This window comes from Scardinius erythrophthalmus (assembly GCF_964197995.2).
Source record: "Scardinius erythrophthalmus genome assembly, chromosome: 24".
In the NCBI taxonomy this organism is placed as follows: Eukaryota; Metazoa; Chordata; class Actinopteri; order Cypriniformes; family Leuciscidae; genus Scardinius; species Scardinius erythrophthalmus.
Window position 1 is genome coordinate 10,523,389 of NC_138244.1, and position 17,875 is coordinate 10,541,263.

Sequence of the window (17,875 nt, forward strand, 5' to 3'; positions counted from 1 at the left end):
AGAGCGAGATGACATTTACATTTACATTTATTCATTTAGCTTTTATCCAAAGCTACTTACAAATGAGAACAATAGAAGCAGTTAAACTAACAATAGGAAAACAATATGCAAGTGCCATGACCCTTCCCAGTTTAATCTAGCGCAGTACATGTATTTGTTTTATTTGTTGTTGTTTTTTTATAAATAGATATAGAATAGAAGAGAAAGTGTTAGTATTAATGGATTAAGTGCTGCTGAAAAAAATGCGTCTTCAGCCGTTTCTTGAAAATGGCCACTGACTCAGCCATTCTGGTTGAGTTTGGCAGATCATTCCACCAGCTGGGAACAGTCATGGTAAAGGTCCGAGAAAGAGATTTTGTGCCTCTTTGAGATGGCACCACAAGACTGCGTTCACTTGCAGAGCGTATGTTCCTGGATGCCACGTAAGTCTGAATTAATGAGTTTAGGTAAAAGGGAGCAGAGCCAGTGGTTGTTCTGTAGGCAAACGTCAGTGACTTGAATTTGATGCAAGCGGCAACTGGCAACCAGTGCAATTTAGTGAGGAGAGGAGTGACGTGTGCTCTCTTCGGCTCATTAAAGACCAGTCTTGCTGCAGCATTCTGGATCAGTTGCAGAGGTTTGACAGTGCAAGCTGGAAGACCAGCCAGGAGAGCAGTACAATAGTCCAGTCTGGATAGAACAAGTGCTTGGACAAGGAGTCGTGTAGTATGCTCTGATAGGAAGGGCCTGATCCTCCTAATGTTGTATAAGGGAAAACTGCAGGATCAGGCAGTTCTAGCAATGTGGTCTGTGAAGTTCAATTGATCATTAATCACGATTCCAAGGTTCCTGGCTGACCTTGATGGAGTTATGGATGACGAACCAAGCTGAATGGAGAAGTTGTGGTGTAGTGTTTGGTTGGCCGGGACCACAAGCAGCTCTGTCTTTGTAAGGTTTAGTTGAAAGTGGTGGTTCTTCATCCAGTCAGAAATGTCATCAGGCTGGAATGAGAGGTAGAGTTGTGTGTCATCAGTGTGGCAGTGATAGGAAAAGCCAGATGAGGCTTTGATAATTCCCCCCATTCTCTTATTTATCTGTGTTGTAGCTAAACTGAGCGTGATCTCTGGATGAAGGTGAGGTGATACTTGCATTGATTCCTCTCATTGACAGCCACTTCATATCCTTATGAATAGTTAATGTGAACAAATGTATGAGATGCAGTTTTCTCTCCAAAAACTCCCACTGTTCTGTCATTTCTTATCTCAGTGAGCATCAAATGCTTTTCTATTTTTCAGCGGGTGATTATAAAGGGGGAGTGACTTGCGTTAATGGCTTCATTATAACTTTTTGGTTCATAAACTGTATAAACGATGATTGTGTTATAATCCGTATACACTTGAACAACAGTATTCTTAATTAAAGTCTTAACTAGCTCTTGCCCGCTGTGAAATAAATGTTTCTAGTGCAGTTAGCATTTGCATGCTGAAGCGTAATGTGTTTGCTTTTGTCAATGAGTCAGGAGGCATTTGATTGGATGTTTTTGATGTTGGCGGAAGCAAATGGCCCGTGGGTATTTAGTTTGTGAGGTCGAGTTGAGTCAAGAGTTTTTGAGGTGGGCGAAGCTCAAATGATAATTGGGCATTCAGTTTTTGAGGTGGGTGGAGTAAAATGTCCACTGGGTGTTTTGTTTTCACGTGGGTGGAGTCAAATTACCATTAAGTATTTTGTTTTTGTGTCGGAGTCAAATGCTTACACTACATGGGTTAGTTACTATTTGATAAGCACCTTGGGAACCAAGATTGCCTGAAGTTTTTTGGTGGGTGGAGTCAAATGATCATTAGGCAATTGGTTTTTGAGATGGGTGGAGTCAAATTACATTAGGTGCTTTGTTTTTGATAGTCAACTGCCTATACTACATGGGTCAAATGGCCATTAGACATTCTGTTTTTAAGGTGGATGGAGTCAAATGCCCAATAAGTGTTCTATTTCGAGATGTCATTGAATGTTGTGTTTTTGAGGTTAGTTTGAGTAAAATGGCCATTAAACATTCAGTTCATGTGTTAATTGGTATTGGATGAAGTCATTTTCTTTTATTTCTCTTAAATAATAAACCTGGAACTATTGTGTTTGAATTATATTTGGCCTTTGAGACCAGGGTTGCTTTGGGCTACTGCAGAATGTGTCACTCACTGCAGTGCACTAGGTGAAATATTGAGAAGTAGACATTTTAAAAGCAGGATGTGTTAGAGGAACCGTCAGTTTTCGTTGAACCATAAAAGGGGACAAAATACTGTTCCACCTCTCAGTTGTCATCAGACGCAAGAGCAGAGAAGTGTTCATAAATTATTCCTGTCAAGAACAAAATGGTGCCCCGAAAAAAAAGAGGAAAAAACATGAAGTCATTGATGTTGTTCGTTGCAAAAGTCTCAGTTTGGTTCATCAAATATTTACGATCTAAATATCAGGCAGTTGATACATAATGACCGACTGGGTAAACCCAGCCCGATCTGCCAGCGAATTGATTTCACTTTAAACTATAGACAGCTTTTAGGAGGAAAAATTTTCTTGCCGTTTCCACTTTGCTGCCCCCTGGGGTACATTGGAAACTGGCCTGAACAAGCGTGTTTTGTCGCCTACAAAATACAGTAATTTCCTTGTCTCCAGACCCCTCGAATATGGCATTTTTGTTTATCATGAAAGTCTCAGGAGATTCTGGCTTTTTTGCGCAAACTTATTCAGCACCTTGCTTTTCAGAGGGTTGTATTTATAGTCAATGCAGTTCTGCTTTTCCTTTCATTTCTAATACATCTAACAGCATCTTAGTTTAATCGCTAATATCCTTTGAAAAAGTCTGTTTGAACAAACTGTTCAGAGGCAAAAAAGACTGCGGCTTCCATCTTTTGTTTTTGCGCACCCATTACCAATGTCTGTGAAAACAACCACAGAATTTGATGAAAAGCCAGAATGTTTATTTTCAGGTGCCGATTGTGTTTTACTAAAATATTACAGGCTTTGGCTCATTCCAGATCAAGAACGCTGCAGAGAAATCATCACACGGATCAGAGAGTCAACTGTCTCGCTCAGCCATTTCAAACGCGGCCTATCAATTTGTTAATGTTTGAACATTGTGTCTTATAATTGGCTTTCAGGGACTGAATGTGGGGGAGTCCATAGTTGGCAAGCTGCCTCCAAATGCCAGTAGGATTTTATCTGGAGATAAAGCTCAGCTGCTGCTCGCTCTCTAATCAACAGACTGGTTGTGTGGTGCGCTAGATAGCTCTGTTCACCGGCGACCTTTCAGTAACCTGTAAAGGAAGACGCTGATATGGGAACGTCACAATTGCACTGGTTTTAATATTCACACAGGTACACAGACAAACACAGAGAGAGTCAGATTGGTTATCTTGTCTTAAAACACACAGGTACGCTGAATCAGATATTGGATTCTAAATTCAGATGGTTTTTGATGTTACTTTGATCCCTGGAAAATCGTTAAAGTGCTCATAAAATCCAAATAGGACTTTTAGTTAGTTTAAAGTTGGCTTTCTGTTCTTTTTAATCTCTCTTCTTTTCATTTATTTCAGTAATCGCTGTTCTCTCACCGCTGAGGATCTCAACAGACAGTGGCTGAAGCCGGACCCTAATTTAAGCCCCACAATTTACCACACCAAAGGCTTCCTCTATTACCTCAACAGCATAGGCAGGACTCCGCTGGTAAGTTTCCATTAAATCTCACTGCACTGTAACTGACCTATTGAGTCCTAAAGTTCCATGAGGGGCCCGCCGGAAATTGCTCCATGATCTTGAAGCTTTCCGCTTCTAAATGCAGGTCAGGGGCGACCAAATCCATAAATGTGTGTTGGGTACGACCGATTTGGATATTAGACCAGACCATACATACTTAAGAATAAGACCTCTGTGGATCCAAGCACTTCAGTGTTGATCAGAAATGAATTAAATTAAATTAAATTAAATTAATTAAATGAACTGTATTACAAGTTATGAAATCATGTCAGAAAGACTGACTTAAATGAGTGACTAATTAAGATATATTTTTTAAGAAGAGTAGAATAATAATATAATAATAATAACTTTATTCTTATATAGCACCTTTAAAGCAGCTTCTCAAGGCGCTTTACATACTAGAACAAGCAAATTTAAAATACAACACTACAATAAAATACAATACAACAAGATACAAAAAATAAAATAAAAAAATCAAGTAAAAGCTAACCTAAAAAAATGCGTTTTTAAAAGAGATTTGAAATTACTTAGAGACTGTGCATCTCTGATATTTGGAGGATAGATATATTAGATATATTACCTATATTACCATTGCACCTCACTTACAAAGAATAGATATATTACCATTGCACCTCACTTACAAAGATTTAGTTTTAAATTTAGTTACTAAATTATTAATTTGCCTCAGCCAACTGATAAATTGAAACGAGGGTTATCAAATTATTTAATAATTCAGTGACAAGACGACGGACAGGGGTATAGTTCTATAATTCTCGAACTGCATAAATTATTTAGTGTTTTTGAATTAAATTAGTTGAGTAAAGGATTCAGTGACTCACTCATACAGACAGTCACTTGTTTCGTTCCTGAATGAATGAATGTTTTTGAATGAAACACTTGATTAAAGGATTCAATCACACACTCATGAAGACAGTGTACTCACTGCTTCAAGGTTTTGAATGAATCCCAGATGAAACAGCTTTTTGATAGAATCAGTAAAGTAGATGATTAAACAGCTGATAAAGACAGTCCCTTTTTCCTCCATTTTATACCATCTGCCCTATATAGCATTCAAGATTAATAATCCAGAATACTATTTCGGCTGTATAGAATGCAAATTGGGACACACGGAGTAATCAGCATTTTGAGCAAATCAGTTGTATAAATAAAATGATAAATGTCACTTGTTTGTTTGAAATGAATCATTTGATTAAAGGATTCAATGATTCACTCATAAAGAGTCACTTGTTTTGTTCCTGAAGGAATCTGCATTTTGAGTGAATCAGTTGAGTAAATTATGTAATAATACACTCATAAAGTTTTTGAATGTCTCACTAATAAAGACAGTCACCGCTGCCACCTACTGCCAAAACTATATATTTTGCAGAAAGAGTCACAGAGTTTTAGATGACCTCTAGTTCATGTCTCCTAACAAAATTAAGAGCTTTTTTATTTTTAGTCAGGTCTATTCATAGAGTCTTGTCCAGTTCCTTTGAGCTTCTTCTGATGCTGTTAAAGCACTAAAGAATAGCATCTATCTTTACCTCCGTCCCTTTCCACCCCCTGTCCTTTTTCAAAAGAAGCTTCTCAGGAAATGGAGTAATGGACCCATTGCCCTATCTATGCAAGTCAGGGGGGGAAAACAAAGCAACAGAAGTAGGTTCGCCAACACTTTTGAGAGAATACACTATTAAAGATGGTCAAGTAACATTCCAGTACAACCCAAACTGATGCTTGCCAAAAAAATCAAATCAAATAACGGGTTGGAACTGATGGAATGTTAAAATATTTATCTTAAAATAAATTATGCAATTAAGTGAATAAAAAAGTATTCAGAAACGACCATTGGCAGGCCTGTAATTGAGTGGTACTGACCTGTTGCGAAGAACATTAGCGAATACTTTGACACAATTAGCCAGATTTACATATCAATAATGGCACAATTCATAATTGATCACAGTTATAATTATGCAGCCTACCTGGTCAAAGGAACGTTGTCATTTCTCCAAAACTTACAATGTAAAAAAATGTGACGTGCAGTTAATGAATGAGGATGGAGTCCTCTTGTTGAGCCTTTACAAAAAGCTGACATGCACTGTCAACCAATTAGTGGTAACAAGAGACAACATTTGAATTAGAGTCTAAACTCAATGCATTGTCTAGCGTTTTATTCCCCTCATTTTACACGTATATGTGTCTTGTGACAAGATGAATTATGTTGCGCTCGGCCTAAAGTTAACGCTGTGTTGCTGTCGTGTCATGAAAGCTAAAACAAGACGTTTTGTTTCCACCTTATGTTTGACCTCCTTGTCCTTGGCTGTTATTCACGCACACAGACGCACAAATACAGCACAATCTTGCCATTTTCGCTCTATGTCTTTTGAAAAACTGTTGTGTTATCACATCCCACAGGTGTTTTGCGATTACCACGGTCACTCCAGGAAGAAGAATGTGTTTCTGTACGGCTGCAGTATGAAGGAAACCCTGTGGCAGTCTGGATCTCCCATTAACACGGCCTCCCTAAAAGAAGACCCGGGATACAGGGTACACTTACTGCCTATAACAAAGACATTCATACATGAGATCATCTTTAATATCTCAAATGTTTCTCCTGGATGATAATACGATAAAAAGGGAGAAAGTGGTGAATTTTTGTTTTTGTCCCTTGACGATTTTTTTTTTTTTTGATTTCTTGTTTTTTGTTACCATGTCATTGCGCTTGGTTCTGCCCATAGAAAAATCTCATTGGCCAAGTGGATATTAAACATAATATGTTCTGATTGGCTGTGAATTGTGTCACATCGTTTAGCAGATTTTCAAACCGACCCAAGTCTAAATAATGTCTCAAACTGTGCTCAGATTTGCCAAGAGACCAGTCTGCAATCAAAAATGTGCTATGTTTAATATGATCTTGATCATTTCTTAACAAATTCTCCTGAAATGATCAAACGTAACGTATTTTAACGTAAATTATTCCTGTGATGACATAGCAGCCATTACTCCAGTCTTCAGTGTCACATGATCCTTCAGAAATCATCTTATTATGCTGATTTGCTTTTTTAGAAACATTTCTTATGATTAATGTTGAAAACAGTTGTGCTACTTTATTTTTGTGGAAACCATAATGTTTTGTAACATTATAAATGTTTTTACTGTCACTAGTGATCAATTAAATACATTTTTGGTGAATACAAATATTTAAATCTTACTAACCCCAAACTTTTGCCTGATAGTGGATCTTATTCACATTCATTTCACAACTCTATAGTCTTTACTATATGTTCATTCTCATTCATGTATATTTTTATTACTTCTATTTTAGAATCAGTGTTACAAAACTGAGTGAGATCTCAATAACAGTTTAGTGCCCAAGGAAGTTTCTCCCCAACATACAGGCTGTGACGAATTGAGTTAAAGGATAGGGATATGTGTATGTAAATCTGTGGAATCTGTAATGTGAAAAATATGGCATCACTGGCTGCTGTCTGTCTGATGTCTGCCATCTATGCAAAATAGTCTCTTAAACTAAATATACACAAAACTAGAACTAAAAACAGTGGAATAAAAATGCAAATACAATGAAATGCATGATACTTTTTCAAACCGTATGCATTGTTTGTGTCGACAGACCATCGCAAAAACTCTGGACAGAATAGCACCTGCGTTCTCCTTCAACAACTGCAACTATCTGGTGGAGAAGTCTCGGGCGTCCACAGCGCGGGTGGTCGTTTGGAGGGAGATCGGTGTTCTCCGAAGCTACACCATGGAAAGCACTTACAACGGCTGCAATCAGGGCATCTACAAGGTCAGCCATTTTAGATGAAAGGGTCGGTCGAATACACGGTTTAGTGAATGAACTGTTTTACTTTCCTGTACTTTGTAGTTTTTCGATAAACATCAGAGGTTTCACGAAACGGTTGTGCCACTTTTGCGTGCAGAATTTTAGTGCAAAGATCGCCATCTCAGAGGTTTCCACATATTCATACGATGTAACTTTTTAAAGGGATAGTTCTCCAACTTGATTAAGTTCTGTCATCAAGTTGTTCTAAATCTGTATGAGTTTCTTTGTTCTAATGAACACAAAAGAAGATATTGTTGGCAACCAAATAGTTTCTGGTCCCTATTGACTTCCGTAGTATTTATTTTTCATACTATGGAAGTCAGTGGGAAACAGCAACTGTTTAGTTACATGCATTCTTCAAAATATCTTCTTTTGCTTTCAACAAAACAAAGAAACCCATACAGATTTAGAACAACTTGAGGGTGAGTAAATGACAGAATTTTCATTTTTGGGTGAACTATCCCTTTCATGTGGCTGAAATATACCACACTCCATTTTTAATCAGATTAGCTGCAAGCGCCTAGCTTAAATCTGACCTTCTTTTTATCCCTTGGCATTCTCCATCTGGCTTTCCCACAGCCATCCTCTTCTCTAATGATGCTGTCTAAGGGACCATCCCTCGTTTTCCCAGGTATTCATTATCTACTCATCCTCGCCCCATCTACAAGTTTAATAATCATTCATTAACCTGCTTATTTAGCCACATGCGGTTTTCAGATCGTAGCCTAGATACCTGCGTATCAGCTTCCCTGAGAATTAACTTCCAGAAGGGTTTTTTTTTTTTTTTTCTCGTTTTTTTCATTTTCACTTTTATGCAGAGTTTTTGCCTGGTTTGGTACCAGGTACAGTATAAGAAGCAGATATGCATTTTGATTTTATTGCTAATTTGATATTTGTTAATGCAAAATGATCTTGACAAATTGTACTATTGTATAGGAAGTAGCTAGAAAATATATAGAAAATAGCTACCTGGGGACATTACCCAAGATGGCCACTGAGTGAACTGGCTTGCCTTAAAAGGACTTGGTTTGGTACTTAGCTAGCTAAGCAAACAGTCATGTTGTACAGGCCAAACTTGGTAATATTAGCGATACTGGCAGATGGGATTTAGTCAAAGTAGAGTGATTCTAACGCGGTGACATTTGTGAACGTTCCGGGAGGTCTGGCAGCCCTTTAATAAAGGACAGGGTGCCGAATTACTCTTGACCATGGACTGCACCTCTAAAGGTTTTGCAAGTAAGAAAAATGTTTTCAGAAAGTGCTAATGGTTGAGGAGAAATGTCTGATAGGAGAATGTCAGCTCTTGAGGGAGACATTTTATTAAGTTTAATCTCTTATTCCCAGTCAAAATGGGACTTGTAGCTCAAATAAAACAGACAGGATCTGTGCCAGCTAGCAGGTGGACAGGTGAGAACAGCCCTATTCTTTCTCAGTAAGACAGGATTGACTAACAAGACCTTAGAGTTATCCATCCATAATTGTTTACCATCCAATTTTTGTTATTTTGCTCAATAACAGTTTTTTTTTTCTTATGTGTCAGTGTTAGATCTTCTCTGGCAGTCTGCCCAAAAAATTTTGGAGTCTTCTCCTGACTGTTGATGTTTAGTTTGTACTGTTCAATGAAGCTGCCAGCCAAGCACCAGTCAGGGGTCTGTTTCTCAGACTGTAGTCTCTGATGTACTCCTTGTCTTGTTGTGCATCTGGAACGTCCATGTCTCTCACTGTGCTGGTTAGAGCCACTTTGCTTTCTTCTTTCAAAACAGTAGCGTGTGGAACAGCCTTGGTCTCTCTCAAAAAAAAAAAAAATCTGTTTATGTGCTCAATACTTCAGCAACTAAAAAAGACAGTGTATATAAACAGTATATAATCTCATTTTATAAACAGATTTAAAAAAAAAAACAATTAACATAAACTTTTTTATATTTATTATTATTTTATAATTAATATTGTATATAGTTTTGATGTATAAATGTATATTTTATTCGATTTATAACTATAAGTCATTTAAAGTCAGTTATTGTGTTTCCGAACCTATCCGAATGTCCATTGTCAGACTAATCCACATCCCTGTTGGTGTTTGAAGAGCGTATCGGACAATATGCAGGACGCATGAGCTTCTAAATGTGTATAGATTTGGACTAATGGATCAGAAAATCAGACATTTCATTACGAGCGGGGCATACAAGCGCAGCTGGCAGGCCAGATGTTTTGGTACATGTACTTTTAGCAATGGGCGGCAGCCCGAGAGTCTCTTGATTAAAAAGTCTGTACTAATATTCACTGCCGATGTCAGGAACCTGGCAGACCATTAGACTGTGGAGCCAATTCAAGTGGGCCCTCTCCGGGTCCTTTAATGTGAGTTAGTGTGAGTGGGAACATTAAAAAAAAAAAGAGTGAGAGAAAAGAGTGGGGAGTGGATAGAAACTCCCTCTGTTCACAGCTAATTCATGCCAATTAGCAGCTCAGACGAGCTCTGGGATTCGGGAATGGAGCGAAGCTTAATTACGTTCTCAGTCAGTAAATCAGAGCCTGGGTCATTCGGAGTAACGCTGTCTCTGAAATGTCATCACTGCCTAGTCGAATCCCTGATCAGATAGACAGCTACACCTGTACCATAAAAGAAACATCTCACTAAATCTGAGCTTTGGGCGGCAAGCTTTTTTTTTTGCTCTGGACTGAAAAGGAAGTGAAACTTATCCATTTTCCAAGATTGCCAATGACACCGGTAGGACCTTTTCTGACGGTCTCCCACTCAAAGCAGTGGTGTCTTTTGCCAAACGAAGGATAATCTTCAAAAGGAATCTCATTTGCATCACAAAGACGGCACCTTTAATCACCTTAGCTTTGCAATTTCAGACTGCCGAATGAAATTCCCCACTTCCTTTCCTTTGCACTTCTTTCTCTTCTAAACTTAATCAGCTATTGTCGTTTTTTTGAGGAAACACGTGGATTAAGATAAACGAGAGGCGTGATGAAATTGGTACAAAGTTCGTTTAATTAAGTATGCCGAGTGCTACATTCTGATTAGGTTCAATTTAGTCGCAGCTAGGATAAACACTTTTGTCTCGAAACGAAACTGTGAAGCAAAGTTTGAATTTTAGCTTAGTGAGCCTACAGGGAGTTTGCAGCAAACTTGGAACATTTTTAGTGGGTAATTTATCTCCTCAACTTAAAATTGACATGTAATATGCTGTAAATACTGTCTGATTCAATGTCAGATATTTAGACTTGGTATAGTTTGTTTGAAGGTTGGAGAAACTTTGGAGAAACACAGCTTCAGCGCAGACATTGCTTTTTCATTTCATGAAATTATATATATCTATATCTATATGTGAACGATTCATCAGTGCACATTAGTCCAAATAAAAAAAAAAAGTTTCATCATCTGAAGCAACTTTCCTTCATGGCTGACATCACCAAGACCAAGATTTTGGCCTAATCCCTCCAATCACCTGGCTCTATTCTGGCTTGTATTTTTTTTACTTATCCAATCAATTCAAATCGTATCCCATACTGCAAAAATATGTGACATTCTAGAAGGAAAATGGCTTGTGAGTTCAGTTTCATGTTCACTTTGGGATAAATGTGTCATACAAGGTGAATTGTGGATCAACTGCGACAGGCTGGAGACATGAATCAGATTGACTGTTTGGATGGGATGCTCTATTGCTGCCACTGAGAGGCTTTTCCTAGACTATGACTGATCTGATAATTGTATTTCAGGACAGTAAGTGGAGTTATGACCCATACGATTTCCAGAAATTTAATTGGATCTCTTAAAAAAAAAAAGAAATAATGATGGCTACAGCCATTTTGAGGAACATATGCTCGAGACAGTAATTTGATGTTTGCAAATTGATTAAAGCAACTCTCATAATATGTGATTAATATCAAAGGACGGCTTTTAATTATGGCCACGGCAATATTTTGCAAGGCGCAGCAAACTGAGGACATTGACTGTGCTGAGTGTGCAGGTCTGACAATCAGCTGAGAACTTCCATTAAATTATACGCCAAAGACGAGTCTATGGAAAAGTTTAATCTGTGGTTGCACCATGCAAGAGCTTTTTCATATATATATAGGCCTATCTATATATATATATATATATATATATATATATATATATATATATATATATATATATATATATACATATTATCAGGTGCTCCTATGTATAGGTTTCTACCCAAGTACCATAATTTCTGAATGGGCTGAGGCTGAGATTTAGTGAGTTTGAAGTGAAAGTATTTGATAAACTTATACTACAGTATGTGCAGAGAGCATTCACTCAATATAATTATCTCCTTTTTGGCAGAGGTGGCTTTTAGAGGCTTTTGCATCGGAGGTCTTCATATATATATATATATATATATATATATATATATATATATATATATATATATATAATAAAAAATAATTATAATAATAAAATAAAAATTAAATGATTTACAAATTATATACATATAATTTTCATATAATTACATACATTTATATATCATATTGTGAATAAAGAATTATAATTAAATCAAAATGTATATGTAATGTAAATAAATACAATTATTAATACAATTAATATAAATATATATTATGTAAGATTTTTTTGATTCAATTATTGTTTTAAATGAAACAATTCCTTCTTTTTAAGTGTTCTTCAGATGTTGTGAGATTGAAATTCTCATGCGTTTCGACGTTCGTCTGGACTTCCTCTCTCTTGGTTGTGTGATATGCGCTTAGATGTTCTGGATGCCTCCGGCGTCTCCATCTCTATGTTTTCCAAGGTGAAGGGAAAGCTAGCACTTCAAACGATGAACACCACAGACCTCTCTAAATCATTGCTGCAGGTCCAGCTTTTAGAATCGGATCTCTGTTTCCATTCACTATTTATCAGTAGCTGATTTTAAATGATGGTGTCATGCAGGACTATGAGAGGAAATGTCAGTTGCCTGGTCTACTGGAAGAGAGCATGGATTTTAAATAAAGATTCATTTCAAACTGATGCACACCATGTGAACACACACGCACACACAAACACACACACACACACACACACACACACACACACACACACACACAAACAGATAGACATGTCCAAGTAAGTAAAAAAGCTGCCTGGACTTTTTTTTTATGCAGTGGGGTTAAAAAGTCCATCGTGTGTAGAGTTTCAAAATCTGCAAAAAAACACCATTTTAGGATTTTGAAATATTTAAAACAAATGTTATGACATACGATGAAGGTTAGTTAGCATAAATTGTATAGAAAATTAGTAAATAAATATATTTATTTATTATTATTATTGATAATAAAGTATTTTCATTGTTATTGTTTATTGAAATTATACATTTTCTACTTCAAAAATTATAAAATATAAATATGTATTATTAAAAGGAAATGGATTTTAACATTGATACTGTATACTTGACTGTAAAAAAAAATATTTTTAAAAGTCGACAATCCCATATGCACTTGGATACAACGAGATACAATGGCTCTTCCTTAGTGTCTCTGATTATTAACATTTCAGAAGAAAATAATTCAAATGCAATCACAGCTTTCTAATTTGGCTTTTTGTTTAAAGGAGAATTTTTTAAAGAAGGTTCAGGAACTAAGAACTCATTTTGTCTCAGAGTAATAGATTTGAGACTATTTGTTATGTTTTTAGGCACAATGTACAAACCATATTTATGGAATGTGATTTGTAAGTGTGATGTTTACTGGATGTGTCTCGCTTGAATAAACAGATGATGTTTGCATGAGCTTAATTTTAACATCATCTTTAATAATTCCACTTAGTTTATGATTATCAATCTTTAAAAGTTTCTAGCTGAAACTCCAGGGGCCACAGGAAACATATGGTCGATCAAAACCAACCCTGACTCTCTTTACAATTTCACTCCCAACGAAACACGGCTTATGTAGGACTTCATGAAAGATGAAATTATTTATTATTTTATATATACTTTATTATTTAGCATTTACTGTAGCAAGAAATTTGTTTTGCTCATTTGTTGATTTTAAAATTAACAAAAACATTACAAAATTACTGCCAGGAATGATAAAACAATACTGTGTAAATGCTAATAATAATATGCAGTAAATCTTATTATCATGCTAGAATAGCAAAATAAATAGATTTTTCTGAGCAGTTTCTGCAATTTGACTAACTTTTAATTTCCCCAAAAAACTTAGATTTTAATCACAGTATAAATGATGAGAAGCATTGAGATAAAAAATAATATACCACTGTCAGAGATATTCCAGATATTTCTCAGAGATCATCTAAGAAAAACAGTAGCTAATTAGGGGCCAAGCACTGAAAGTGCGTAGGCACCTCTTGAAATTGCTGGCGTTCTTCTTCTTCTTCTTATTATTCCGTATGGAAGTCTATGGCAGCCCATAGAACCGCTTGCGGGAAAGGTTAGCCAGTATACCATTTTTGTCATAGTCAGCTAAACTTCTTCTACTTTTTCGAACTTCTCCTAGACCATTTGTCCGATTTTCACCAAAATCTTAATCGTATCATCTCCAGGCCGTGCCGACAAAATGTTATGGATTTCGTGTCGATAGACGAAACCGTTTTCGTATACCACAGTAGCAAAGTTAAGGCATGATGCCAAAATGACTAGGCTTTATCTCTGCAATGCCTTGACATATTGACACCAAACTTTGTATGTGTCATTGTCACCTCACTCTGACCACACCACATCAATTTCGTAAATGTGCCACCTATTGGTCGAAAGTGATAAACCGTTAAATCATATTTTTAATTACTGTATATATGATTGTTCAGCCATTTTGCCTAAAATCCTCTTTAAATGTCTTTAATTCCTCCTTGCTGCAGTTGGTCTGACACTGCAGCATGTTGGCATGTCTTATCGTCTTCTTGCGCTTGGCCCTGATAATTGCTGCTTGCAGCTATATTTTACTCTGTTACTCTTCTAGGGATTGTGTAAGAAACACATGTTAGGTAATTTCCAGTGGTGCAGTGTTACAGCTTAGAACTAGAGGGAGCCGCTGAGTCAGTAACTCTGATCATGACTCACTTTATCAATGACACTGAGGCTTGCTAGCAGAGCTCTGATATGCTTGGGCCTCTATTGGAAAACAGTTCCAAAGAGTTCTTTGCTTAAAAAAAAAAAAAATTCCTGCTAGATTGTTTAACTACAAGACGTAGCAACAGAAGCCTCAGGGGAAATAAAGCACTTGGTTGAAAGTGGCCAAGTAGCCACTAGTTAGCATTTGTGTGACTTGTCATTGATTTATGATTGCAGGCTGAAGGGAAGAAAGGTGTGTTTTGTGTGTATATGCCAGGAGGTAAGCGAGCGATGCAACGCAAGACCAGACAGTTCAGATGCTATACATCATTGTCATTTGAAATGCCGACAGTGACATTAGCATGCCACATGCTAATTAGCAAAGTTACATTCAAAAAAATTATTCAAATGTACAAAATCACTTGGAACTTGAAAAAAAAAATTTGGCCAGGATGACGAGTCGATTAGTTTAGTTTATCTAGATTTTTTTTTTTATGAATTTAGAGATCCTGCGTTTTGTTGCATTTAAATATTTAAACATATAGGAGAAGAAATTGCGTTATTTTATACCTGCAAGATGTTAAATTAGCATTTGGACACAATATTAGTCTTTCATCACTACTTTTAAAGCTTCTTTTGACAAGTAGCTTTAACGGGTTGTTAGCTGTTAGCATGATAAATTCACCTTTTCAAATTCATTCATTCAAAAATGTTTTAACAAATCCATAACTTAAACCATAAAATTCAAGATTTTATTTTTTTGTTCAGACTATATATTTGTTGAAGATCGATTTTTCAATGGTGATCAATGTACACAGACATCTTTGGCTGTTTTTAAGATGGCGTGTCGAGTTCGGCAGCTCCTCAAGTGCACTCAAATTCGCTCACACATTTTTATTCACTCATTCATTGGAGTAAATCAGCGGGAATAGTAAATGTAGTGAATGTTGCACTACAGTACTTTGGCCTCTCTATCGCCCTCTGTGGTTCAAAAGAAAAATGTAAGTCATTTATGGAATTGAGATGTACAGTTGCTTGTGATCACCATTTCAGGTGTATATCTGAAAAGTATTTCATCTGAACAAGTTATTAGCATATCTGACACCATAGTCGCTGGATCTTCTTTTCTATACTTCCAGACATGACAAAAACAAGATCAAGAACGAATAATAAAAATAACATCATGCATTGATGTTGAGGCTAATCGGATATCGGTTATGGTTATCTTCATAGTTATCATCCTTGGTGTCTTTACCGGAGTGATTTTGATTTGTTTGTATCGAGCACTGTTTTTTTTTTTTGTGAATGTATGTGAATGTACATGATACATTATCGTATATTTAATATATTTTATACGCTATATTACACAAAAGATGTAGTTTTCACATCCCTATGAATGTCCTTTCATCTATTCGACTTTAATGCTCCAAAATCGAGATTTTTTTTTTTATTTGCTGCCACGGGGCCATTTCTTACGATTGATTCCAGTCTATTCAGTGGCATAGTGCCATGGTGATCAAGCCGTATGCCGCTGAGATTAGCTTAGAGTTAATAAGAGCGATCAGGAGGGGTAATTTACCTCTCTAATGGCTTGGGCCCTCTGAAAGGGCATGATAGCTGCTATGCCTGTGTGTGGTTTTGGCAGTCTTCCTGCTGCCTGCTTGGCTCTCCTCAACTCTGGCCTTATCAAAGAGAAAAACTGTCACTCCAATAAACAAGGAATTTGCCCCTGCCGACCAAAACGCTTTGCTGCATAAGTGAACAAGCGTCTTTTTATTTAATTATTTTCCTCTCTCTGTCACACAAAAAGTCTAGGCACAAAGTGATTTAGATTGGCTAATTTGCAAACAAGAGCATGCAAAGTGTGTATATTTGTCTGTGTTTGGGACTCATCTATTACGCAAGTCATATTTTTGCTTTATTTGTTCCTCAGCGAGTGTTAAATCAACGGTTGTTAACTGGTTGAAAACAAATTACTCGGATTCTTTGATCAGTTAATCAGCTCTGATGCCTGGAAATGTCTTTATTCACTAAACGCATACATATACATCGCCAAGATGCCCGTTGGGCAAGACACATTATGCAAGGACGCAAACGCAGACGCGAATGCTTGGCCAACAACCAATATTCAACATAAATTTATGTGAGACTGTTCCAGTAACAAACTGCAGTTACCTTCAAATGTCTGTCTGTTTTATTGTTATTCAAGTTGTATATTGTGGTGAAAAATGTGAAAATGTCAGGAAATCTCTTTGTGAGCGCAATCTTTTTTTTAAATGATCCATAAAAAAATTACTGAATGTCATGGAAATGAACTGCAGAAAGTGTGGGAACTTTCTAATAATATAGTGTGCGAATATCTGAAATCCTAAGAGATCAGGTTCATGCGCATCAGTCTGAATCATAAATATCACAAAACATCATCTGAATGTTGTACAAACATCTGAAGAACGTCTACTGAGCTGTTCATAACTGCTTCCACATTTTCCTTGTGAAACATTTTATTCATCTGCATTATATACATATTTATTATTTTTTATGTAAAACTATGTCAGATATGGTTGTTCTTGACAGCGTTTTTGATGTAGTTGCTTTGCTGTGCTTAATTTGCAATTCTGGATGCAAACATTAATGGGTTCAGCTTCCTCTCTAAACATACAAGTGTTTTAACATGAGCGATTGCATCCGAGAGGAAGTTAAAAGGGCCTTGTGTCAGTTGAAATGATCAGTGTGGCCTTCTCAATGCAAACATGGTGAGAATCGATTTTCGACTCCGAACAAACAGCCCAGGCTCTATGCATTCTACACATGTAACCCCCCGTTTTGCCTCTAAATTATTGAAGAGCGATACCCAGAACACACAGCCGCACTCATACTGAGCAGTTCTCCCTCGCTTTTGGCACCTCAGCGTCTCATTGGCCGGTTGGAGGGAGGCTGCGGGTAAACGTCTGTTTATGTTTGCGGCGGTCTTGACAGAGTGAGTTTGTGTCTACGGCGTGGACGTTTGTGTGTGTGTGTTTTTGTACTCTGTCTCTTGATCACGTAAAGGTCAGGTGTAGGTGGGTGTGCCTGGTGTTGCTCGCCCATCATTCTCTTCCTTACACGGCTTCCCATTAATTTGGCCGCTTCCCCAGAGTGTGGCGAGACTCTTAAGGTATTAGCGCCGACGCTAGCTCACTTCTGACTCATCTGGCATGCTGAGTTCACAACCAAGACTCGCTTTTCTACAGCAAGAGAAAGAGAGAAAGAAGGGATGTAAGCAGTGCTGGGTAGTAACTGA

The 17,875-nt window shown here is 37.0% G+C and overlaps 1 protein-coding gene across 2 annotated transcripts in view; it reads left to right on the forward strand.

The window, feature by feature from the left end:
* Positions 1–17,875, forward strand: part of agbl1 (AGBL carboxypeptidase 1) — a 162,068-nt gene that overhangs the window by 114,863 nt on the left and 29,330 nt on the right. For both annotated transcript variants that reach the window (XM_081355542.1, XM_081355543.1), the window contains exons 20-22: positions 3,564–3,693; positions 6,136–6,267; positions 7,352–7,528. In XM_081355542.1, the coding sequence (XP_081211668.1) occupies positions 3,564–3,693; positions 6,136–6,267; positions 7,352–7,528 (439 nt within the window). The remainder of the gene's footprint in view (positions 1–3,563; positions 3,694–6,135; positions 6,268–7,351; positions 7,529–17,875) is intronic.